At 37.1% G+C, this 27,899-nt stretch overlaps 1 protein-coding gene across 1 annotated transcript; it reads left to right on the plus strand.

Moving 5' to 3' along the window:
* LOC109830384 lies at positions 259-16,065 on the plus strand. Its single transcript, XM_020397634.1, has 7 exons — positions 259-431; positions 10,658-10,743; positions 10,865-11,063; positions 11,158-11,831; positions 11,905-12,117; positions 12,632-12,756; positions 15,199-16,065. Exons 1-7 carry the CDS (start codon positions 345-347, stop codon positions 15,906-15,908), a joined length of 2,094 nt encoding a protein of 697 aa, XP_020253223.1. The 5' UTR covers positions 259-344; the 3' UTR covers positions 15,909-16,065.

Here is a 27,899-nt window from a genome sequence, read left to right on the forward strand (position 1 = left end):
TTATCCTATATTTTGAAACCTATTGCAAAGCTCCTGCCATAATAACGATCAGTTACAAATCATCGCGGCCGTTTAAATCATCGTGGCCGTTTAAATTCCCTAATTTCTCGCTGCAACGTATAAGCGCGACAGCTGTACGCCACCTTCCACCAATCTTATCTCGCCACGCGTCCTTCAGTAAAACGCAGTCATGCGGCGGGCCGCATAAATCTCGGCCGTCAACAGTTTCGGCAACCGCCTTTTTGTCTCTATATAAAATTCGAAACTGAGGGGAATTAGGGTTTACGAGAAGGGAAGCGGAGGGAAACGGTGTTTTGTTTGATTCCATCTTATTCCTTTGAGACATGGAGGTGATCTCTCTTTCTCCATTGGGTCGTATTCTGAGTTCGCTGGATCGTAACTCTAAAAGGGAGTCGGAGTCGAAAGAGATGGTAAGTTTTCTTTTTTATTTGATTTTTTTAAGTTTTTTAAACCTTAAATTATTTTGTTTCCTTGGGGCTTTTCTTGTTATGTGCTGATATTTCGAATATTTTTAGGTTTTTATTGCATTTGTTTAATGTGATTTAGCCTCTAGGGAAATTGTCAGGTCTGAGGGAAGATTTTCCGTTCCGTCTATAATTTCCACTAATATACTCTTAAATAATACTTGGGTCCTCGTCACTATTAAAAAGGAGTAGAACATTGTAATTTACCCGAGATAATTTATCTTTTTTCTTTTTTTTTCTTTTTTCCTCTTTTCCCCTAAAATTTTCTGATCTTGCTTTCCTCTTTTTACCATCTAATGTTTTTCTTTTTCATATTTCTGCTTTTTTTATCATTTATTTATTTAGTTTCTTTTTTTTCTTCTTTTTCTCCCTTTTTTAGTTTTTAAATATATTTTAAACTCGTTATATTTAATTTATGACAAAATTTTGATTATTCTTTTGTCTCAATATAATTTGTCGTTAAGTGCGTCATTTGGTTAGGTGATAAGATTATAATTAATGGAGAGAAGAAAGTAGCCTTATGGTGCTGATTGAACGGATGGGTATTTGTTCAGAGGAATTATTTAAATAAGAAAAAAAAATCTATGCTATTATTCGATAAAAGCCTCACTTTTGGTTGCGTGAGCTTCATTTCCACATTCAAAAGTCCGACACCGAAGTTTTGTAATTAGTTTTCATTAAGTTTTGAAATTAGTTTTTATGTTAGCATCAAATATCAGGCATTAAACTAAAATATTTATTATGCACAAATGTATTGTGTCATGCATGCATTAGGTGCACCGGAAAATTAGTTAAAATAAGTAAAAGATTCAAATGTTGAAACTACACTTGTCATTTGACCCAAAAAATTGGGTTGCACACATGATCATTTAATAAAGGAAAGATAGAAATGTTGGGCTTCATACCCGAGCAACTCACATGCTAAAGTAATACTTGATATAACTCACATGCAAGGTATCTTACATAAATTGAAATTTAAACAATTTTCTTTTCTCCCTTAAAATGATGAAGAACATTTATATTTCTATAGAGGGCCTTATTTTTAGAAACTTTTAATCTGTATTAGCCTTTGGTTGCTTTTGGCTTTTTTTTATTAAATTTATTATAAAAATTGAATGGGCAAACTAGCAATTTGCTTGCCCAAAGTAGCTTACGTAGATGAGTTGATAAGCTACCTTTTTAAAAGCTATGGTGTATTAGCTTTTAAATTGGTAATATAAAACTAACTTATTTGGGATGCTACCAAAATATAAGCCCCCAAAAAATAAGTCACATATTTACTCTAGCTTTTGAACTGTAAATTAAGTTATTTATTGCTTCAATCACTTAAAGTCTTTAAGTTTTCTTCTAGTATTCCTCTTGCCCTAACATCCAACCATAAATAACATTAACTTCCATTTGTGAGAAACATTTTGTTACTATGGTTCGTAAAAAGATATGTAATGCTATTTATAACTCAAAAAGTCTAGCCCACTGTGCAAGATACAAATTTGTATTCCTTTGGTCCTGTTTTACTACTTAGGTAAAATTTTGCATTTTAGGATGTTATCCACTCTCCAAGAGCAACTCTTAAGTCCTCTAAGTTTGTTTTTTAAGTGTGTACTAGGTTGTTTGTAATTCAATTTCAAAGTTGCAAGTTTCTTTGCTATCTTTTAGTTGTAAGTTGTCTTGTTTTCTAATTATGGTCTAGTTATCTATGATAATATTATCTAGTTTGTTTGTAAATTTAATGTATGCCTTGTATACTTGTTTTGTTGTTGTGCATATACAACAAGAGTTTATAATACAAGTAAGAGGCAACTAATAAGTTTTAAGTGTAACTATTAAAATACATTTTATTACCGCATCCATATTATTGATCCAATTATTTCATTACGATCTTGGCATCATTTAACTTAAGAAGATAAAAAAATTCTCGTGGTTTGAGATCATGGCTTACAATTTAAGCATTTAAAATAATCATCCTTTTTTGGGACCATCATTGGCAATTAATTTATATTATGAGACGGTTTAGAAAATTTCCAACTTTTTTTAAGGCTAAATATAAAAAGACCCTCTTCAACCTTTTACAATTGTGACCTCCGTAACTTCCAAAATATCAACCTCGAACAATTATGACCTCCGTAACTTCCAAAATATCTAAAAACCTCCTTAAGTATAGGATATTAGAAAACTCCCATCTGAGTTTAAGATTTTATCAGAAAATTCCATTTAACTTGAAGTAGGGGTAGGCATGGATCGGTTCGGGTCAATTTAGATCGGGATTAGGATCACGGTTTGAGGTCTGACTGTGGACTCAACTTGGCCCATGGCAGACATAAGTTCGTGAAGGGTTCGACTTGGCCCGCGCCGGTTTGGATTTCGGACTACCCCATGGGTTTATTATTTCTTTTTTGTAATTACTATTATTTGGTTATATTTATTATATTAATATTTGTTGATTATATTTAATTTATTTTTAATTATTTTATAAGCTCTAAATATTATGATAATTGATGTTTATGAGTGCACTAACAAGGTCATGTTTCAGACGTAGACTTGAGCTATGAGATCTTTCAGTTTTTATTTCTTCTTTCTATAATTTTGTTTATTTATTTATTTTATATATGTAATATTAGAGTAATGAATAGATTATTGGATATAATGTAATATAATGAATGGTTATAATGTAAAATGTGAAGCTATGATATCTCTTAGTTTGAGGACTGGGCCCGATCGTGGCCAGGCGAAGTTGAAGTTAAAGCGGGTCAGGCTAAGCATTTTGGTCCCGAGTCTAGCCTCAGACTCGACATGGCCCGTGCCTAGGTGGAGATTGGGTCGATCTCAATAATATATGGGTCGGGCTAGTTATGGCCCATAACGGGTTGGGTCGGGTCGACTCGTAGGCCTACTTGGCCCCTACGGGTTGACTTGGCCCATAAGGCCATAACCACCCTAACCTTTTAGTGGGTTTTTTTTAATTAAAACCTTAAAGTTAAAGGAGTTTTCTAATAACCTCTAAAGTTAAAAAGGGTTTTTTTAATATTCTTTGAGTTATGGGGGATTATCTGATAATCATCCAAAGTTGGAGGTTTTTTTTATATTTATCCTTTTTTTATACATATGAACTTTAGAATGCATAAATCATAATGAGTGTTTTGATTTGGACATTGGTTGTGTGATGGAGGAATCTCAATCCTATATGTGGGTGAGATTAGTTGGATGGAAAGTACTCATGATACATCTTTTTTTCTTTTCAACTTTACAACCTTAGATGAGAGGTTGAAATGTTTTCACCTTACTACTAAGGACCAACTTTGTTCTTTTACCAAGGATACCCATTTTTCTTTATGTATATGCGTACTTATGTGTATACTTGCATGTATATATCAGTGTTATAGTAGTGGCCAATAGCGGGGCTATAGCGGCGCGAATAGCGGTGGCGGCCCTTCAGCACTACGCGTAGGGGTTTCGCGGTTGGCTTAAGCGGGAAAATCCGCTATTTATTCAAATAGCGCGTAAAAGCGGATTTTAGCGGGTTAAAAGCGGATTTTCGCGGTTAAAAGCGGATTTCTGTTGTTAAAAGCGGCTAAACCCGCTATCACACATATTATGATGCTATATTTCTTGAATTTCTTCATAGTTTCATTCATACAACAAGCTTATTAATTATTATTTATTGATAATACAAGAAATTTATAACTAATTGAATTTTTAGATTTTTTATGAATTTTCTTATTATTTAGGATATTTAAATATATTTAAATTTAACCGCTATTTGATTGTGCGCTATTTGCCGCGATTTCACCGCAATAGTTCGATATAGCCTTAGCGGTACCTCGCCGCGACGCGCCGCGATCCGCTATCAGCAACCTTGGTATATATATGTAAATACACACACACACACATATGTAATAATTGTGATCTTCACATTTCCATTTGCAAAATAAAGAATTTTCCACTGTATATGTATATGCATACATATGTGTAAGGAAAGTATTCATGCTACATTTCCCCCTTAACTTTACAACCTTAGATGAGAGGTTGAGATGCTTTCTCCTTACTACCAATGACCAACTTTGTTCTTTTACCATGGATACCCATTTTTCTTTATGTATATGCATAGTTGCGTATATATGTGTATATATGCATCAATTATACCTGGGCTGTAGGATCTGATCTAATACACACTAAAACACTAGAGGGGGGTGAATAGTATTTTTTTAAATTTTTTTGTAAAGTAGTTGATAAACTGCAAGAAAGATAGCAACAATCACAGAAAATCATAATCACAAACACAAGTTTTATACTGGTTCTATCTTCCCGGTGTACATCCAGTCCCCAAACAAATCCCGCTTGAGAGTTTCACTATGATTTTAAAAAACTATTACAAAATCAAAAGCAAACCTGACCAATTTGTAAGACTATGCAAATTGTACATAATCTCTACACCAAGAGATCACCTCACACCCGAGAGAACTTTCCTTGAAGCAAGAACAAAATTCTTATAAGCCTTGAATGTGTAGTGAAGTGCAGCAGTGGTTTAGGAACCTTTTTAATCTCTAAACAATGCCTAATCACTTTGAATATATGATGAAGATCAATGGCTATTTCAGAAATCACTTTTTCTCTACACTTGGCAAAAATTAAAATTTTAGAACTCATGAGAATGCACAAATGTTATAAAGCTTATGGATAGGATCGATGATAAGCAATTACTGAACTTAATACCTATTTATACCCCTTGAAAAGACAAGTTTTTAAACCCAATAAATGGATTAAAACGCCTATAATCAGTCAGTAATTCAAACTTCAAACAGTCAGAAAAACTGTCTCTGTAGTCGACTATAACCCTTAGTAGTCGACTACTCCAAGTTCATACAGACTCTGTGAAGTCAGGATATTTCTTAGTAGTCGACTACTTTGGTCATTAGTCAACTACTCTGTAAAGACAGAAAGTCTGAAATACGAAATTAACTCTTAGTAATCGACTATAACTTCTAGTAGTCGACTACACTGTAATTTTACATAAACTGGAATTTTGTCCGAGTCTTTACTAGTCGACTACTATCACTATTAGGCGACTACACTGTAATTTGATAGAAACTTATATTTTTGACTAAGGCTTTAGTAGTCGACTACTAGTCTTATTGGTCGACTACTAAGCGGTGAAAATGATATAAATGAATTATTTTGAGACTCATTCTTTAACTATAAACTCTAATGTTTAACATAGAAAATTTTTATTGTTAATCACACACTAAGCATGTGTTAGTGTGTTCTAAACTCTATGTGTGTATGTGTTGTGAGTGAACAAAGCTTGTACAATAAATCTAAGTAAAAAAAATATGAAAATTACATTATGACGTTTATGCACTTCATCTTCTTTACTTCATATTGCCTTGAGCTCATGTTGCACTTTTGTTCACATATCTTGAGTTTATTTGAAGTTGATCTTTGTATTGATATGTTAGTGCACAATAATACACATAGTGAATAAATTGTTATCATCAAAACTATATTTTGGGGACATGATATCCAACATTCTCCCCCTTTTTGATGATGACAAATAATTTATGCACATGTAAGTATATAAAAAAAATTAAACATTTATAAATATTATTTGTTAAATTTAGAACCCAAAGATAAGAATTCAATCTGATAGATATTGCCTACTACATATGAACTATCTATAAATTTCAGAATCCAAAAATGAAAATTCAAACTGATAGATAGTGCTATACTCTACATGAACTATCTATAAATTAAGATTTAAAAAATTTCAACATTATTAATCTGTGTATAATATTTCATCAACATCAATATTTCAGAATTTTGACAAAGTTGCTTAATTTTTCATCCATTGTTTTATGATTCGTTATAATCTTTGAAAATTTGACTCTAAAAAATTAAAATGTAGCAGATCTCATCTACCAGGTTGAATTTTTTATTTTTTATTCCAAATTTCAAAATTGTGTTGGTGATATCAGCATATTGATACTAGTAATAATAGCCTGGCTTAACTCTACGTATATGTATGTGGATATTAAGTTTAAACTTTCACCTTATCACCAAAATTGAGTTGTCAATCTATTGAAGTGGTGAGGTCCATCTACTTTAGGGGTGTAAGGACATAATCCTATCCGTTAGGCTAGGAATATTAAAACTAAATATCAATATCTGATAGGATATAAATACAAATACAAACATATAGTGTATATTTGAATATTTGTCAATCACACAAGTGCAATTATTTGGATCGGTAGATGATGGTCAGGTTAGTTTTAATAACCCAAAAATTTGATCTTAGCTTTTCATATTAGTTGAATATGTTAATGCACTTTTTTTATCACATGACCTATATATGTTTCAACCTTATATATTTTCTTTGAATCCCTTTTGTATCCATATATATTCTCTTATTTGATAAGTATCCGTATTTGATTTGGCGGATATGGATATATGAGTTTTCCGTATTGAGACATACACACATCTGTATCCGTGATTGGTAAGCTCATATGACTATAATATCATATTTGTATTATATTCTAATTTGTTTGCACCTCTAATCGACTTCTATATGAGTAGTGGAAGGACCTCACGAGTTGCCTTTTTCTTTCTGTAGCCATTTACTAAAGTGAGTTACTATCATCATATCCAGTGTTATCAATGCGCGAGGTACAATGTGGGGCGCAAATGATCTTTACTTACACATGTGCTAGACACAACACGATACGCGCGCCCGAGTGATGCGAGGCGCACATCGGCCACATAAATTTTCAAAATATATAATCAAGCGCGAAAGAACATGTTTTTAGAATTCACATGAAAAATGTCATGATAAATAGTATCTTACCACAAAATCACAATATAATGCCTTAATTTCTAATGCTTACACCCAACATAGGAGCAAAATTCATAAAATTTCAGATAAAATGTTAAATCAAGACTAATATATAAGCAAATGATTAGTAATGATCCTCAATTGAAGGCTACTAAAAAAGCCTAATGGATTTATTTTGCTTTTTTGGGATATGAAATATCAAGCATAAAGACTCAATTGAAACGTTAACAAACAAAACTATATGGGGATATATACTATATGCATTCTGCACAAAGTAAGGATGTACGCAAGCCGCAAAAGCCACTGCTGCATCAGAAGTGGGGCACTTCGCCACCATCCCGCATCGTACGACGCATGAGGCGCAGCGAGGGCGCAGGCCTTTGAAAACACTGTTCATATCCATTTTAGGGCTTATTCATAGACCCATCTCCTTATTTAGTTAATGAGTTACCAAGAGAATAGATTACGAGGCTGAATGTGACTTGTGGGACAGACATCGTCGCTAGTGTTCTAACTAATAGTTGTTGAGACATGTCAAACATAGTAGTTTCAAATTGGATGGAAAATAGCAAGGATATACTTGAGATATTTATGGTGGGTTTGATAGCTTTTATTTAAGAGGGGAGGGGAGTAGTTGAGAAGGTTACAATGTTAACTATCTTAAATTGTGTGTTTATGTTTTTAGTGAGGGGAAGGGTTGTAAGGGTCTATGTTACTTGGGTACCTCTAAGTGATGTACCTATACCCGACACGTACCTGACCCGTATCCGTACCCCAACTCCTTGGACACTTCTTGCATATATGCATACATTTATTCGGGCATCCACTTAATTATACGATACAAGTTCTAAATTAAAAGACTTGCCTTACATTTTTTTGATCATATATTCTACACATCACATCCACTTCTTGAAACTTGTTGGACATAGGTTAGGTTCCGAATTATGATTTTAAAGGATCATTTGGATGTCTAGTTTAAAAAGTAGCAATTTTCCAACTTACAATCCGCATAATAAAAGGAACATAAAGATGTTATAGAAAGGTTATAGAGATTTAAATTCTCATAACATGTGAACGAAAACACTAATAACCTAATGCAAATTATTAATTCCAATATATAATCTGTATGTATATATATTTATGTAGCTGTGTCCCCGTACCTGCCTTTTACAAATTTACCGTGTCCCATTCTTGTACTGGTATCCGTAACCGTACCCATGCAACATAGGTAATGGTTAAAAAGAAGCAAATTCCTTCACTTTCTTTACCCTCCTTAGTGGATGTATTGGGACGGAGGAGTTGAGTTTTAAGTGATTTATAAATTGCAAGATTATCCCTAGAATTAAGTCATATTTTTCATATAGTTTACCTCCCTTCCTATACTTTAAACAAACACAAATCATAGCATACCCTTCTCTCCTCGTTGTGTCCCCAAAAACAATTAGTTCTATTGCACCCCCTCCCTTTCCCCTCCCCTATCTTCTTTTGTATCCAAACCCACCGTTTATAAATATCGGAGTTTCATATCAGATAATGTTTGCATGTACCATAGATACTCATATTCAATGGACCACATAATATTGTGGAGAAAGGTGGCCTTTTTCAAAGCTTTTGCAAAAGAATTTGGTCTCAATTCTTTAGCCCTAGTTCTTGTTTATTGCTATTTACAAAAGAAAATATTTGTCTGGATGTAGACCTGAATTGGACCATTTTGCTGGTTATTTATGTAAATGCAACATTTTGGCTGATTTTTAGGCTGAAATGTCATTTAGTACATTGGAAATATCATGATATATCACTCAAAAATTGCTAAAAGTTGTAAATTACATGATACCTTTATCTTTTTGCAGCAAGCTTTGTAAAAAGACACCAGATGATATATCAGCTATGTCGGGGATCTGTGTTGGATCTAGGATTTGTAAAAAGAATCACTGATTGCAAAATTTTGTTTGGCTTAAATCACTCTCAAAGATGACTAGCTATTGTTGCACTTTATTCCAATGACCAATATTATAAGCCCATTACTTTTTTACAACCTGTCATGGAACAATTAAATGTGGGTATCACGGAGAACAAGACTGATAATTTCATTTTGCGAGAGGAAATAGTTTACCATTTCCATCCGCCCTTGTAAGTTCTAGTGGGTAATTGGATATAGGGCTGGGTTAGTAAGGCCAATTGGCCGGTTTGTGTTCCTGGAGGAAGGTGGTCACATGACACCTTCCTTGAAGGTGGTGCCCCTGGTCGGGATGTTCAAAGCAATGATACTGCTAGTCTCACCTAGTGGGGATGTTTAAAACAACTATGCCACTAGTTACAGCTGGTCGGGATGTTCCAGAAAATGATACCACTTGTCCATATCTTGGTAGCTCGTTTGGAAAAATGAACTCTACTTTTTATCCATTCTTCCTATACTACAATGAGATGGTGAAATGAGATTCTTATTATGAGATGGTTCAATTACTTACCTAATTTGACTATGGGTATCTTGCATCTTGATTTTCAAACTACATGATCTATGCGAATAAAAATTTGATTAGTTTAAATCACTCAGTTATGACAGTATGGAAGACTTTTACTTAATCTGAAAGATTAGCACATTAGACTAGTTTGATCCATCTGAACTTTCCAAGTTCATCTAAGGAGAGTTTGGTTGCATACTGAACAAGATGGATGGCATTGGTCATCAATTTGAGTATCCACATGGTTCAAAATAGATAAAAGTCTTCTGGGAATGAGAAAAAAAAAATCTAAATTCTCAATTTCTCTTAGTGTTGTGATTCTGTCGTCTACATGGAACAAACTTTTGCTCTTACATAGAAATTACTAGCTTATAAAACAGGAAAGTAACTTCAATAGAATTAGAGATCCATCCATATCAAATTTGAAAAGTAATTGGGTTAGAAGCTTGTACGAGATGAGTACATCTCTGCGATTCTTAGTTTTCATAAGTTTTCGGCCGTAATCATCCTTCTACGTTATTTAGATTGCAATGGAGTCTCTTGGAGTTTGTTACCTAGTCTTCAAATAATTCGACTGTTCAGATGCATCTGCATTTCTGCTGTACCACTGCTTAAAAACTAGTGAGCAATGAGCATATTGTGTCATGTTATAGAAGCTGGTTATTTAACATTGTACTACCAGTATATGCTTCCTTGGATTAGCTTTATATTACGTAAAATACTAAAATTCAATACATTTACATTTTAAATTTCTTATTGATCGACTCTCTATTTTAGTGTCTTTCATTTTTTTTATTAGTTTGTTAAGATATTTACTGCAATTTCTACAGAAATAAGATTAATATGTAGGCACTTATCACAGTTATTTGAATTTTTTTTTCTGGCAGCCACCTATTTGTCACAAATGTGGCGTTACTGGTTACCCCCAGCTCTTTCTTCGTTGCAGGGAGTGCAGAACTTCTGTTGAGCATATGTATGTTGTTCATTTCTGCATTTAATTTAACTAGGTGTATACTATCACCTTAGAGGTTCTTGAGCTAGTATATGCCTTTTAATGTATTCCTTTTTGTTAATATTTGCTTTGAAATTTCCAGATATTGCCTTACTGAATTTCCAATAGTCGAGAAAAGTGGTTGGATTTGTGAACTATGTAGACCTAGATCTTTCAACATAACCAATGATGATTCTGAACACATTGAACAGCAGATACATTCTGACAGTAATCTGAGCTCTCAAAATAAAAGACAGAAGTCTAGTCGTGGCAAGTTCGTTCCTTACACAGAGAATAATACGGTAAATTGGTTTGAAGTCCTGAAGAAAATTTTAGAGTCTCATACAGTAAGAGGTGCATGAGAAGTTACGGGTTTGTTTCTTGATTCTGTTGCAGATTGTGAGGGAAGTCAGTCTGTATACATCTCCAGATGAGGGCGAAGGTAGGAAATCAAAACGACGAAGATTGATTTTAGCAGATGAGGACTCCCTTGACCAGAAACTTCAACCTGATCAAGTTCTAACCGAGGAAGCTACAAAATTACCATCTGGACAAATTTTGGCTTCACCACCATTGCCCACTGTTTCTTCTGATGAAGTCACAATTGGGTCACGGATTCTTGCACATAAAACTTCTACTTCTGAACCTACAGTGCAAGAAGAGGTCCAAGATGATTGTGCTGGTCATGCTCAAACCAAGAAAGCTTCAGAGCTACCGTCTGAGCAAGTATTGGCTTCATCACCATTGCACACAGTCTTCTGTGATGAAGTAACAATTGGGTCTCAGATTGATGCACGTAAAACATCAACTTCTGAAGCTGCAGTGCAGGAAAAGGTCCAAGATAATCATTCTCCAACCAAGAAAGCTGCCGAGCTATCATCTGAACAAAATTTGGCTTCACCTCCATTACAACACACTGTTTCCTCCGATGAAATCACAATTGGGTCTCGGATTGTTACGCATGAAGAAGTATGTACTTCTGAAGCAACAGTGCTAGAAAAGGTCCGACATGGTCAATCAAATGAACATCTTTATTCAATTGCACAACCCATTGCTGGTCATGTATGGAGGTGGGTATCCTTGAGCATTGTGTAATGTAATTTGATGCGAACTGTTTCTCACTATTTTATCTTTTAATGACAGGGGATATATATCTTTTGGAGATGACAAATATGGTCCATTAACAGCACATTTGTCAAGTATGGCATGTCAAAGGGTATATCGCGCTGCGAAGCTATTGCCATCAGTTCTTCACATGGAAAGGCTTTCAAGGCTTGAATTTTGTCCTAGTAGTTTCAAGAATTCTCCTCCAACTGATGAAAAAATTGGTCTCTATTTCTTACCGGGAGGCAAAATGTACGCCTGGCTGGTTCTAATCCTATCTCCTTGTTAGAAACGTAATTAATAATTTTTCTGTCTAACTGCCAATGTTTTTAAAAGCTTGCGCATAGCCTGCTTAGGCTTCCCAACTAGGCCTAGGGGTACCTGGGCCTGCCACCTAAATTTTAGGAGCGCTTATGTGGACTTCACGGCCTAGGCTCTGGTCATATTTTCCTCGGCAGCAGCCTTTATGTTTTCTAATTTCCGAAATTCTCTGACCTCCACTAACTATGAATGCTTCTCCACCTCTTCTGACTTTGAGAAAATCTTCACCACTACTTAAATAAAGCAAGAAATCCACCTTGGCGGTAGCCGCCAATCCAACGCCTAGCGATGCCTAGTGCCTTCTATAATATTGACATTTATTATTATTAGTTATTTTAACTAAAAAAGGAAAACTATCTAGAGCCTGCTTAGGCTCTAACCTTGAGGCTGGTGCCCAGGCTACCTAATTCTTTTTGTAGCCTTGCTAATTGCATTTGTATTGCAGGATTGAACCCATGTGTGATCATCTAGTTGATGATGCGATTCAGAAGGATCTTTTATTTAAGTGTATGCTCGGTGAAGTTGAGCTGCTCGTCTTTTCCTCTACGATATTACCCAGACACAGCCACAGTAAGTTTTTGCTCTGGTAACTAGAACTTTCTTCAATTGAGTAGACATGGCCTTAAGATTTATGATTTTTAAACCTTAATTCAATTAAAATAGAGAATGCTGGAGCATGTTCTAGTTATAGAGTAGCAAAAAGTTACAGTCCTCAGTGGTGGATCCTGGATTATATGAAAGTGGTGCCACTATATGATTGATAATTAGAAAAAACTATAATTGTTCCCCGACAAGTTTTCATATTTTGAAAAAAGTAGATAATACTGTCAAATATTTTCTTTCTCAATCTATTATGTCACTAAGCAATCATTGAACCATTCACCACACATCCTACTTTGCAACTTGCTCTTTATCAACTACGTCGCTAAAAAACTCTTTTAACAATTATCGTAGCCACGGGTGGAATCAAATCTTCAAAAGGAAATACATCAAATCATAAATCTTATGTTTTTTAGTCTCAACCATCTTTTGTGAATGATCACACTTAGTTTATTAGTGGGGTTTGTCGAAATCCTGGCAACTGTACTAAAACTCTGAAGTGATAGTGAGGGTTCAGAGTTATACTTTATATTTTATGCCCCGCGGGTTGAGCGCCCTTTATATGGGTCGAAGACAGGACTCACACTGCAGCATTTGTGTGTGTGTATTAAAAGCCGCATTAAATTCTTGGCCGTTGGGATTTGAATTTGGTAGTTTGCTCTGAAACAATGTTAGTCTCCACACTTGCAACAGAACCTTACACCAAAACTCTGAAGACATTGTGAGGGTTGAGGGTTATACTTTGTTAACTGGGGACTTTAATATGAAGCTGTACTCGTACCTGACGCGTACCCATACCCGTATTACTGAATATTCTGGGACACTTGAATATATGAACACAGTTATTCGGGTGTATGCTCAACTATATAATACACGTCTTAAATAAAATCACTCCTTATATGCTTATTGGACGTTTATTCTACACTTTACATATATTTCTTATAATATATTGATCTTATGTAAATTATATAGCCGTGTCCTTGTACCCTAAGTGTTACAAATTCACCGTGTCCCGTACCCGTACCCTAGTTTTACATTCTAACTGGGTTTTCTACTTTTATAGTGGTTTTTTTTGGTGGTTTTAAGTTGGGGTGACGTCTTGTTGTTCCTTGACCAAAGTGGTGTCACTTGACACCACTTTGGTGAAGGTGGATCTAACCCATGATGGTCCTCCATAAGAAGTGAAATGACTGAACATGATCAAATTGCAATTGATGTTGCACAAACTTATTGTAGTCGAGCAATCAGTTGTGTACCATTAAAATTTAGGCTAAATTGCACTTAAAATACCACATGGTTCTTGGCTTTTGTCACTTATATATTGCAAGTTGTATTTTGTGGCAGAAAAGTACCATGAGTAGTTAAACAATTGGCATGTTAATAATACCCACGATCATGCAAATGTAAAAATTTTCAACTAAATGTTCTCATGTGTTACTAACATGTTAATTTTATACCTCTCTCTATTAAATTTATTTTTAGACATCCCAAATTTATTTAAAAGTAGAATTAAAATAAAATTAAAAAAGAATTTTGATTGATTTAAGGTTAAACGGCACTTATATACCTTATCGTTTCACTCTTGTAGCAATTAAATACTGCAATTTAAAAAAAGTAGCCAAAAATGCCCCAAGTTGGTAAACTTGTGCAAGTTACTACCCTTCACTTAACCAGCCAGCCATGAGAATATGGCTGGTGAGAATATACCTTGGAATATTCCCACATGCTGGTCACGTGAGAAAATGTTTTTTTTACCCTCATTCATTGTAGTATTTACTACTTTACCTAACCCTCTCCCAAAATCCAGGGAGGGGCATTTTGGTCCAATCAAGTTTCTTTCTGACATGGCCAACACACTTCAATCATTTACCACCTCAGGGTATTTTTTTTGCTATGCTTTGTAACTTTTAGGGTATTTAAGTGCTACAAGAGCGAAACAATAAGATATGTAAGTGCCATTTAGTGTTGATTGATGTATAAGTGCCATTTAACGTTTATTTAGTAGCAAATTTAACAAATATTAATAGTTAAAAATCTCTAAAATTAGCATGTAAGTGTTATAAAAGAAATATTCGGGTGAAAATTTCACATTTGCATGATCGATGGTAAACATTTCTAATTTTTTAACAACTTATGATATTTTTGTCTCACAAAATAAAACTTGTCTATATAAGGTGACAGAGCTGGGAAACTTTATGGTATTTAAGTGCAATTCAGTTTTAAGTTTTATTTGGTTTCGAAAGATCATGTAGCTAACAATCTCTTTCTCTCACATGCACCCGACATGGAAACTTGTAGGTTATACTACTAGCTAATTCAGAAGTCGTCATGTAGATTTCTCTATTAGTTGGAGGTTCAGATAAAATTAAAGTCCTGAATGTTTCAGGCTAATACTTTACTATTTCATTTTAGGATTTCTTGGGAAGTACTATCTCTGGGGAGCGTTTAGAAGGAGGCAAGCTTTAATATCTACTTCATCTGCTGACATTCGTCCAAAGCCAACTGAAGCAAGAGAAGGGATTCAAATGACGGAGGTATCTATTGAGTATGCAGGAGATGAAGAAGAGGGTTTAAAGTCAAACAAAGCGGAAGAGGAGATTGAGAGGATTAAGGCATCTAATGAGCGTTCAAGAGATAAAGAAGAGTTTTCAAAGGCAAGTGGCGCACGAGAAGAGATTCAAAGGATGGAGGCACATAATGAGCATTTAGGAGACGAAGAGGGTGAATCCCTTGATGGAAAATCTCCTGATTACTCAACATCTCCACATTCTGTTTTAGAGCATCCCACCTCGAATGAGAATAAACTCACGAATGAGATTCCGAGGTCGAAGACATCATCTATTTGTCCAGGAGGCGAGAAAGGGATCAAAACTGATTATAAGAAGCCGGTAGAACTGGAAGAGGGTGAAATCTGTGACATGGAGGGTGAAACTGATTACAAGGAGCCGGAAGAACTGGAAGAGGGTGAAATCTGTGACATGGAGGGTGAAAATTCTGAGGAATTTGATGATGATGATAAATATTTGCAGTTGTTTCCTCAAGCAGGTGAGGATATGGGCATTGTTGCTGAGGTTGGAAGCCTTAGCGAGTTGAGCCTACAGCTTGGGCTGAATTCACGGTAGTGTAGTTTGTGCATAAAGCAATGCAATTTTGCAGAATTCTATGTTTCTCGTCATGTAATATATTTGATAGATTAGTGGCTGATGCGTGTTCGTTAGCGAAACTAGGTGCCACTTTTTTTTTGTTATTATCATACTCCCTTTAAAAGTACAAGCTTGGAAGAATCTTGTTATGGCCAATATTATACTTTACTGTTTTAAATATTTTATTTATATATTAATTTATCCTAATCATAATTATATCCTATCTTAAATATTTTATTTATATCTTAATTTATCCTAATCATAATTATATCCTATCTTAATCATATGTGAATTATTTATAGTTTAACAATTTTAAAAAAAAATAATATAATAAAATATATAAAATATTTTCATGGTATTAGTTTGGTAAGATAAAGAAATTATACGCAGCTAACGTACTATAATACGTAAAGTATTGCAAAAAACCTAAAAAGTTTTAGAATTTATAATTTTTTATGAAGTCTATCAATGATTAAGAACAAACTTTATATTTTCTTTTGTATCGTTTTATTATACTTTTAACCAATAATTTTATCTTATTGGTTTTAAATATTCATCTTCATTGTATGTATAACATTATTTTAATATTTTTTACTTTTGTAATACTTTACTTTCTTAAGTAAAGTTTGATATCATGTCAGTCAAAATAATATAAAATTTTAAATTAGTTTTAAATTATATTTATTTTTTATCAATCTAAATATTAACATGAAAATTTAAAATTGGGTGTAGCCTATTTAAACAGACGTAAAAAAAAGAATATCGCATTATTAAAGTTTAGAGGTAAAAGTGAGCATAAACTATTAAAGTTGAACCGATGAACAAATTTTAGTTAGAAAATAATTTAAAAATACTTAATTATCGTATTTAACCATGTGCATTGCACGTGTATAAAACCTAGTAGCTGTAGAAATGTGGTGTTGTATACGTGTGAATGTTTATAACCGTTGAATCCTGAAGAGTAACTAGGAAGTTAAAAAAAATTGCTAACCATTCTTATTTTCTATCATGCAATGGTATCTACGCCTCGTTTGGTACGCGAGAATATGGAATCAAGTGAGAATGAAAAGAATGTAAGAATGAAATGGAATAGATATAGGACTGGAATGCACATTCTCATTCTCATGTTTGAGCGCGTTTAGAGAATAAAACGGGAGTGACAATCTTATTTTCATTCTCATGTTTGATATAATTTGTTCATAAGTGAGAATAAAATTTAGTTTTCTAATAATGCGCTTACAAAAACACAGAATTTTCAAAACATAAAAAATATTTTAAAAATGACTAAATAATTTATTTTTTTAGAAAAATAAGTTTTATAGAAATGATATTTTTTTTTATAGAAATAATTTTTTAGTTGATAGTTATATTTTGATACATCGTCTTAGCAACAATTTCAGACTTTTGGCTTACTAATTGAAAAATAATTTTTATAAAAATAATTTTTTATTATTAAATAATTATAATTTCATATTTCTAACTTGTAATGTTGCATGTCTATTACTTGTACGAGCAGCTAATGCTACTAGCATCACTGTGCACACGCGTATACAATAGGTTGAATTACATATGCATGCATGCTACATGATTTACGACTGAATTCCATATGCATGCATGAAGAGAGAGATCAGAAGAAAACACTAAAATTCGAAGGATTGGAAAAACTTGTTAACTTTTAGTTTGTATATAAAATTTCTATGAAATTTCTAATACACTTTTAACTTACAAAAAAATTGATTAGGAATAGAAAACATGTTAACCTAGAAAGTTTGAAGGAATAGAAAACATGTTAACCTCTAATTAAAGCATAAAGTTTCAATTTCATTGTAGGCGTCAAAAATTGCCTATAGGTTCCCGCACACAGTTCGAGACGGAAAGAAGACGATAAACGTTATTATCCGATTCAATGAGGATTATCTGACGCCGACAAACGCATGAAGCGAATCGGCGAACTGTTGATGACGTAGCAACAAGCCACCTCCAGTGGCCTGCGTGCTCACTGACCACCTCCAAGTGGTCCACACTGACGTAGCAACAAGCCACCTCCAGTGGCCTGCGTGCTCACTGACCACCTCCAAGTGGTCCACACACTCATCAGCACCCTCCAAGTGACCCGCGTGTTCACCAGCTACCTCCAAGTGGCCCGCGCGCTCACCGGCCAGCTCCAAGTGGCCAACACGCTCACCGGTCACCTCCAAGTTAACGAAACAAACGAGGCGAATCGGTGAAGGGTACAAGTCAACGAAACGACGAAATACGCGTAACGACGAAACAAGTCTAACCCGATCGAACCGGAAAAGCCCCTGGTGGCCGAGTGGCGTTAAAACGACTTGGCCAAAGCCAGTGACTCGGCCCAAGGCTGAGCCACCAAATGGTGGCTGCGGCATGGCGCGAGCCACTATGCGAGCCACCAAAATGGTGGCTGCACATGGCGCGAGCCACATGCGAGCCACCAAATGGTGGCTTGCACAGTGCCGAGCCACCGTGAGGTGGCTCGCGCCCAGAAAAGCCGAAAACGTGTTTTTGATGGTTTTTGATGGTTTTTACGGGATTCTTCTGTTCCAGAGCCTCCCAACTGTTTTGAAGCTATCCCTAAACATGGTTAAGTGATTATTAAATGCGGATGATGTTAAATCATCAATTCCTATCCTAAAAACGCTACAACCGAAGCTTATAAATACAAGCCTAGGGCCTTCATTTGCAAGGATTTGAAATCAGAGGGCGATGTGCTGTCAAATTGAAGAGTGGAGCACGAATTTCAGAGGAGGGTTAGCATATCTTGGCGAACTTCAGCATAAATATGGAGCTATTCGAAAGATCTAAGGCCCGTTTCACCTTTCTTCCGGATCAAACTTGGTTTTGATCTCGAGAAGAGTCGTAATCTCGCTTGGTCAAGATTATCACTCCTGCGATTACTTCCTTTTTGAAGTAAGAGCTTTAAATAGTCATTCTGTCAACCGGATCTGATCTGCGACGGTCCACGAACTAACGCGTTCCCGACACAGGCAAAGATCCCACGCGAAGCAGCGGGTGATAAACGTCCATTGAGTGTGTTTTAAGGATATTGTATTTGTTTCTTTTTTCATTGTGCAAGAAGACCTTATAAAAAGATCAATTTTTCTCTTTTTTAAATTTGTAATCGATAAACGATTGTAACAGATTCAATGACAATGAAGAAATTAATTTCCGACGCAAACACGCTGGCAACCATAGTGGGAGCCAACAGTCTCTTTGCCGAAACTGTCGTGCCGCAACCACGGATCAAGATCCCGGTTGAAGAAGAGGTCGAGTACGAGTTCGACCAGGCCAAGTTTGGGGAACACCTCTCCTCATCCTCTTCAAGATCTTCCTCGTCCCGCAAGTACAGAAGATATCAGTAGCAGAGAAGGCTCAAGGTGACTCTCACACAATTGTTGCTAAGGCAGCCCCTCACAATGCTCCTCCGGTGTCTAATGAAGCCGAGATTTCAGATCACAACGACTCCTACTCAGTCCAGGAGTTGTTTAACGAAGGCGCGCTAATTTTGACAAAAAGGGCTCGTCAGAATCAACGCCAATGTCTCGCATGTCAGCTTGCCAAGTCCTTGGAGCCGGTTGACAGGATCCGTTATCACACGGATCCGAAGTTCAGAGAGCGCCAAACACCTCAACGGTAAGCAAATGGCCCATCCTCCAAGCCACCGGCCAGCGAATGGGTCCGTATCAAAAGGACTCGTTCAACTCTCGATGAGCGCATCCAAAAGCGTCGCTTGCGTGCAAGAGACGAAGGAGGATAAGGTGGCCAAGAAACCACCAAAACCACGCCAAGAATGGAGGCCAAAATCCAAAACAGCGATTCGGACAAGTGCCTAGACACCCGAAAATCGCGAGTCAGTCAATGGTGGCTCGGCCAAGGCCGAGACACCTTAAGCTCCAAGGCCGAGCCACCTTAAGCTGGCCCGCGCCATGGCCGAGCCAGTTCAGCCTGGACGGCACTTGCCTTGCCTCCCGCAGCCATTTTTGACTCCATGTCCGCTTCCGTTCCTGTTCAAGTTGGTCCAGTACCTTTGGGTCATGGATCGCCTTGGTCCTTTGTACGGGGATCGAGACAAACTTCTGATCAAAGAACGCTTAGGTCCGGCGTATGAGTCCCGAGTGGCTATTCAAGCTAGGGGTCATACACGCACTCCCTTCAAGTCAAAGCCTTCCCATGGAGGGAAAATCCCGATAACCGTGCGCTTGCGGTTATGTGTCGAAGTTCAAGAGCCCATTCAGATTCCACACTCGCAAGAGGGTGGATCTAAACATGCGACTCCTACGAATGCCAACAAGGCGTTACATACCCAGAAGGAGACGGGCTTTTGTTACATGACCACGTCATACCTGGGGAATCAAATCAACAGCTGATAGGTTGCTCCGGCCACAAAGCCGATGAGTTGTATTATCAGATTGGGTGTACGAAGAAATCTCGAAAGAGAAGTATCCCAGAATCGAACTCTTACTGTCCTTGTGAGAGGTTAATCGAGTTAGTATTATCAAAATGTTGCTGCCCAAGACTGCTCCACGGAGGGTCTCGATATTTGAAAGACTCTCCACTAAAACATCGAAGCCCAAGCCAAGGCGTTTCCGCAAGAGAAGACCGACCGTTCAAGAAGATGAACTCCTAAAAGTCGCCATCAACGTGGCCGATAAAGGGAAGTCAACGCGAAGTTTCAGTCCCAATCCTTTTCAATAGGTGTTCCAGCGTATAACTGGGCTACGATCCAGAACTATCAGACTAAGGGATTATCAACGGATGAACAGAGGGTTATCCTCGGAGGATGAAATGTTAGACGTCAACTCCGTGGTCGCTTCCGACAATACACTCTCCAGCACAGGACAATCTCGTGAGGCGTTCATGATCAATGCTGAACGAATGGTCAAAATCCTAGAACTAGCCAAGCAGAAAGAGAATTTCAAATTTGAAATGAAAATGACTGTGCAACGGATAAGGGAATTGCATGATCAACAGATTCAAGCCTTATCAAATCAGATTGGTGAATCTAGTTGTCATAACGCTACTAATTAGGTAGATAGCGATTCAGAAGCGGATGAGAATCTCAACGCTGATACCCCTCCTGTTGACCAAAATGCTGGGGGTGGTCCTACCGAGGGATTATCAACGGATGAACAGAGGGTTATCCTCGGAGGATGAAATGTTAGACGTCAACTCCGTGGTCGCTTCCGACAATACACTCTCCAGCACAGGACAATCTCGTGAGGCGTTCATGATCAATGCTGAACGAATGGTCAAAATCCTAGAACTAGCCAAGCAGAAAGAGAATTTCAAATTTGAAATGAAAATGACTGTGCAACGGATAAGGGAATTGCATGATCAACAGATTCAAGCCTTATCAAATCAGATTGGTGAATCTAGTTGTCATAACGCTACTAATTAGGTAGATAGCGATTCAGAAGCGGATGAGAATCTCAACGCTGATACCCCTCCTGTTGACCAAAATGCTGGGGGTGGTCCTACCGAGGATGATAATGCTGGGGGTGGTCCAGTTATTCTTCCCCGAAATTTCCCGAAGGAAAATGCGAGCGAGGACGAGAAAATGAAAGACCTAGAGAGCAAGATCAACGCACTGATGTTTGCTCAAGAGGTAAAGAAGACTGGTATTCCATGTCCTTACCCAATGGAGTGGGAGTCAATCTCGTATCCGGCGAAGTTCAATCTAATTAACTTCACGTCGTTCGACGGAAAGGGCTCACCTACTCAACACCTAATTTACTTTAATTCTCACCTGGGTGTGATCTCCGGCAATGAACATTTGATGGTCCGGTCATTTATTAGCACCCTTCGTAGGACTGCCTTCGATTTGTACCACCGTCTCAAGTTAGGAAGTATCAACAACTAGAACGATATGAAAAACTCGTTCCTCAATAACTTCTTTGACGATGACACCGAAGTGTCGATTGGAGCCCTTTTGGACGAGAAGCAAAAGAATGGGGAGTCAGTTAGTAGCTTTGTTAAACGCTTTCATAACAAGGCAATGAATTACAGGGATCCTGTTATAGATGAATTTATCTTACAGACATGCCACAACAATCTCTCCATTGATGTGCTGGAAGTCCTGGGGGTCGTGCCATCCATAACATGGAAAGAATTAAAATTGCATGGGGAACATGCCGAACGCTTTCTCAAAAGAAAAAAGCTTGAAAGAGGCCAACCAACGACCAACCCTCCGAACTCGAATTTTTCTTCTCATAGTAAGGGAAAGGCACCTGCAGTAGCTGTTGACGCTAATCAGACATCACAACAACAACCTCAGAAGCAGCGAAGGACTCTGGATCCGGGATTCTAAAAAGAGTAATTCTTCAAGGATGAAGAGGTTCTAGCTATCTTCAAATACCTCCTTGAAAATAACAAAATCAAGCTGTCACCTATTATGAATCAGGAAGAAGCTAACAACATTTTGGATCCAAAGTACTGTGCGTACCACATGAGGATCCTTTATCCCACCAAGACTTGCTTCACTCTCAAGAACAATATTCAAGCATTGGTTGACGACGACATTATAACGCCGAAATAAGCCGAATGAGAACCCTTTCCTCCGATGAGTATAAGAGGTTAAACTGTTTCTCCCATATCTCTAACTAGTATATGAGGCTAAACTATTCCCTACATTTAACGGGAAGTTCCTGTGGAATGATATACATGATATTCTTAAGGATAACCCAAAACTGATTGTTCAAGATAAAAATCAATCATCAGAATAATTCATTCTTAATCATGATTAAGAACCTCCCACTATGGCTACTTAATCATTTCCAAGATGATTAAAACCCTCCCACTATGACTTTTCGAGCACTCTTTCGTTAAGATGAGATTTAATGATCTCATTCGATCAATCTTCTCTCATGAAACTCCCACGATATAAATGTGGAGTGCTTGATGATTCACGATCCTCCACTATAAAGTTCCTCACTGATTAAATTAACTAACAGTGGGTCCACCAAAATTCTTTCGACTGAGTCCATTCAAACACCCACTGTGTTTGTGCACCTAACACTCCTAATATCAAAATCTCAACACGGTATTTAAAAATTCAAGCTGCTGATCCATGGCAATCATCAAATTCCTTCATGTTAAGTCCTAGCCACTTGACACTAAAAAACCCACCAAGTGATTTGTACGAGTCAACATTCCCAGTGTTAGTTCTATTTTCACTCCCACTGTTTCTTGGTCAAACCTTTCTATAGTTAGGACCAAAGCCTAAATCCCCTTTCGATTCATTTTATGAATGAGAGGTCTACTTTTAAATCCAGCGATCAAACCTTCCTACAGTTAGGGTCATCTCAAATATCCCACTTGGTCAAATCTTCCCAAAGTTAGGGCCAAAATTAGGGTTCACTCTCGATAAACGAGAAATCCACCTTCAGATTAGGTAATCAAACTTTCCGACAGTTAGAGTTATCCGAATTTTTAAAGTGAAGATTCCACTTTGAGTTTCTTTTGCATCTGGAGATAAAATATAAAAATTTTCTCTCTAGCATCGGGTTCGTCTTTGCCCCAAGAGAAGACACCACCTTCCAACGTCAGAATCCATACCTTACGCACATGGGGGACTTTATCTCGATACCTAAATAGTGATAAGTCTGCATCTAACACATGTTGTAGGGTGATCCGCTCCCGTTAAAATGACCAAGTCTACGTATTCAACAACGTAGCATCAAAAATTCATGCATTTCATACCTGGAGAATTTTATCTCGAAGCCTAAGTAGAGATAAGTCAACGCCTAACACGCGTTGCCGGTTAGTATTTAACTGTAAAAAGGACAAATGCCCACATATTCGATATTGTGACAGACTGTTATCAATAACGTCATAATTCGTGTCTTACACGCACGTGGAATTTTATCCCGAATCCTAAATAGAGATAAGTCAATGCCTAACACGCGTTGCCGATTTAGTCTTTTGCCGAGTGAAGAAGACACTAGAATTTAAGTCTGGAGAATTTTATCCCGCATCCTAAGTAGGTATAAGTCAATGCCTAACACGCGTTGCCGGTTTAGTCTTTCGTTGAGTGAAGAAGACACCAGAATCTAAGTGGGGAATTTTATCCCGAAGCCTAAGTAGGGATAAGTCAACGCCTAATACGTGTTACCGATTAGTCCTTTACCATAAACATGACAAAAACTCACATATTCAACATCGTGGCATGCCGTTATTAATAACGCCAAAATCCATGTTTTACACGCATGGGGAATTTTATCCCGAATCCTAAGTAGGGATAAGTCAGTGCCTAACACACATTGTTGGTTAGTTTTTCGTCGTAAAAAGGGCAAAATCCCAAGTATTCAACATCATGGCAGACCGCTATTAATAACGTCAAATTCCGTACCTTACACGCACGGGGAATTTTATCCTGAATCCTAAGTATGGATAAGTTAGTGCCTAACATGCGTTGTCGGTTAGTCTTTCACCGTAAAAAGGACAAAAGTCCACGTATTCGACATCGTGGCAGGTCATTATTAATAATACCAAAATTGGTGCCTTACATGCACGAGGAATTTTATCTCAAATTTTAAGTAGAGATAAGTCAACGTCTAACAAGCGTTGCCGGTTAACCTTTTCTTCATGAAAAGAACGCCAGGATTCACGTCTGGGGGATATTATCTCAATCCCTGAATAGAGATAAGTCTACAAAAAGGACGAAGTCTATTTATTCAATATCATCGCACAAAGTCTAAGAGAGTTCATTCTCGTAGCACAACGTTACATGTGAACTAGATTTAGGTAATTCACACGCAAGCTCGATTCAAACGGTAACAAGTAAATGCATATCAAATCCGTTGATGACTGAGGGTTTGCCAAAAATCCTAAAGTCTGCGCCTAACATACGTTGTCGGGTAGTCTATTCCCGTGATAAATGACGAAGTCTATATATTCAATATCATAGCATCAAGTCTAAGAGAGTTCATTCTCATAGCATAACGTCACCTGCCGAATGGACTTAAACAATCCGTATGCTAGCCCGACTCAAACGTTAGTCGGTAAAGGCCCGTCAAACCCGTTTATGGCTAAGGGTTTCCTAAAAATCCTATAAGCACGATAGCCACTGACGCACCAGTTTCATCAGTTGGTCTCGTGACTTGAACACCCGGGAGAACATCAATTCCAGCCGAAGTTTCCACAAAGGACTTTAAACTTGTTGCAATGAAGGTCAACACAGATTAACACATTGCAATCAAAGACAATGCCAGTCAACGCGTCGTCAATTCTCGCCAAAACAAGGCTCAGATCAACTCTGAAACAAAAGATAATCCCAAGGAGTTCAACTGTAATTCAGATACGAATTCCTGACGAAGATAATCAGTTCAACGTCGACTCAACGATATGAGCTAAAATCAGAAGTTAACACACCAGTTTCAATTTGAGACTTCGACAATGGTCAGACGATAAACGCAGTGCCGGAAGAATTTTAACTATTTGACAAAATACTGAATAGACTGAGAATTAAAGAAGTCAAGAACTAAAGTCAATTATAGGTCCTTTTACACCGACTGAAGGTTGGGCCTACCACATCCAAAGTATTTTAGGCTCTTCTATAAAAGAGACGAGACTGAAACTCTTTGGAGTGGGTATTTATAGGCATCAAAAATTACCTATAGGTTCTCGTACACAGTTTGAGACGGAGAGAAGACGATAAACATCATTATCCGAATCAAGGAGGATTATCTGACGTCGACAAGCACATGAAGCAAATCGGCGAACTGTTGATGACGTAGCAACAAGCCACCTCCAAGTGGCCCGCGTGCTCACCGTCCACCTCCAAGTGGCCCGCACGCTCATCAGTCACCTCCAAGTGGCTTGCGTGCTCACCAGCCAACTCCAAGTGGCCCGTGCGCTCACCGGCCAGCTCCAAGTGGCCAACACGCACACTGGCCACCTCCAAGCTAACGAAACGCATGAAGCGAATTGGTGAAGCGTACAAGTCAACGAAACGATAAAATGCGCGTAACGACAAAACAAGTCCAACCCGAACAAACCGGAAAAGCCCCTGGTGGCTGAGTCGCGTCAAAACGACTCGGCCAAAGCCAGTGGCTCGGCCCAAGGCTGAGCCACCAAATGGTGGCTCGCATGGGTNTGAGCCACCGTGAGGTGTCTCGCGCCCAGAAACGTCGAAAACGCGGTTTTGGATGGTTTTTGACGGTTTTTACGGGATTCTTCTATTTTAGAGCCTCCCAACTATTTTAAAGTTATTAATTGTAGATGAGGTCAAATAATCAATTCCTATCCTAAAGTATTGTAACTGAAGCCTATAAATACAAGCCTAGGGCCTTCATTTGCAAGGGTCTGAAATCAGAGGGCGAGGTGCTATCAAATTGAAGAGTGGAGCACAAATTTCTCAGAGGAGGGCTAGCAAATCTTAGCGAACTTCAGCATAAAAAGGGAGCTATTCGAAAGATCTGAGGCCCGTTTCACCTTTCCTCCGGATCAAACTTGGTTTGTTCTCGAGAAGAGTCGTAATATCGCTTGGTCGAGATTATCACTTATGCGATTACTTTTTTTGTGAAGTAAGAGCTTTAAATAATCATTCTATCAACCGGATCTGATCTGCGATGGTCTACGAACTAACGCGTCCCCGGCACAAGCAAAGATCCCACGCGAAGCAGCCGGTGATAAACGTCCGTTGCGTGTGTTTTAAGGAGATTGTATTTGTTTATTTTTTTCATTGTTTAAGTAGATCTTATAAAAAGATCGAGTTTTTTTTAATTTGTAATCGATAAACGGTTGTAACAGATTCAATGATAATGAAGAAATCAATTTCCGACGCAAACACTCATCAATTAAGCACATTATTTCTTGTTGTGAGTGTTTGAAAAAATTACTAAAAAGATTAGATATATATGCTTCAATGGAACTTTAAATCATACATCCCAAGATAAAATATTTAATTACTTAATTGCCAACAGATTACGCAATCGAGTCGCCAAAAGATAAAAAGTTATTGTAAAGATTAGGTAAAGATTAGCCACACATACATATTTTAAAAAGAAATAATTGTTACCTAACCGAGCCGCGTTGAGTCGAAGACGAGATTTTTTTCTACTGTAGACGCGATGGAACTAGGGCAAAGTCGAACAAATAATAGTATTTTAATATTTTACATCTATTTGTATATTTGTACGAGTAGCTAATGATATTATTTCTATAAAAGTATTTTTTCATATGAGAATTTATATCTATTCGTATCTGTTAAGTAGGATATAATAAAAAATTATTTGATTATTTTATTCTTACTTAAGTGGGAATATCAATTCCTTATTAAATGATTGGGAATGACAATTCCCACATAAAATGGGAATTGATAAGAAGTGAGAATAGCAATTCTAGCGTCTAAAAACAAGTCGTGTTTGGTACGCATGAATAAAGAGTTGGAATTGAATTTCATTCCCACTCATTCCCGCGTACCAAACGAGGCGCTAGTTTATTTTGGTAAGCATGTTTTTGAGCGGGCTATTTTGGGTTATAATCCACTAAAAAAATAATTTAGGATTTCTAGTTTTTTTTTGGTTGATTTTAGTAATCCCAGCCAATGACTTTTTACATTGCTATCGCTCTCTTCCTTCTTTCAGCTTCCCTTTGTCATTATAATAAAAGAAGGTTAAAATACTATATTAATATAAAAACTGACATCATTTAAACATTTGAACACTCTAGCCTAATAACTGAGGTTAACGATACTCTAGCCTAAATACTCACAAATACGGTGGTAAATATGCTTGTCTTAATTTTCAAGCCAAAAAATTAATGCATTTAAACCACCCCCGCAACCTTTTCAAATATTTAAAAGTTTATAAAAAGCACCCTTCTTGCAGTCTCTTCCCTCATCTTTCCCATCATCTCTTCCATTCTCTTTTTTTACATCTTCCCAACTTTTCCTCTTCCTCCCCACCTCCCACGCGGCCCCCTTGCATACGCCCCCTCTTACCTTCTTATTTC

This window comes from Asparagus officinalis, chromosome 2 (assembly GCF_001876935.1).
Source record: "Asparagus officinalis chromosome 2, Aspof.V1, whole genome shotgun sequence".
NCBI lineage: Eukaryota > Viridiplantae > Streptophyta > Magnoliopsida > Asparagales > Asparagaceae > Asparagus > Asparagus officinalis.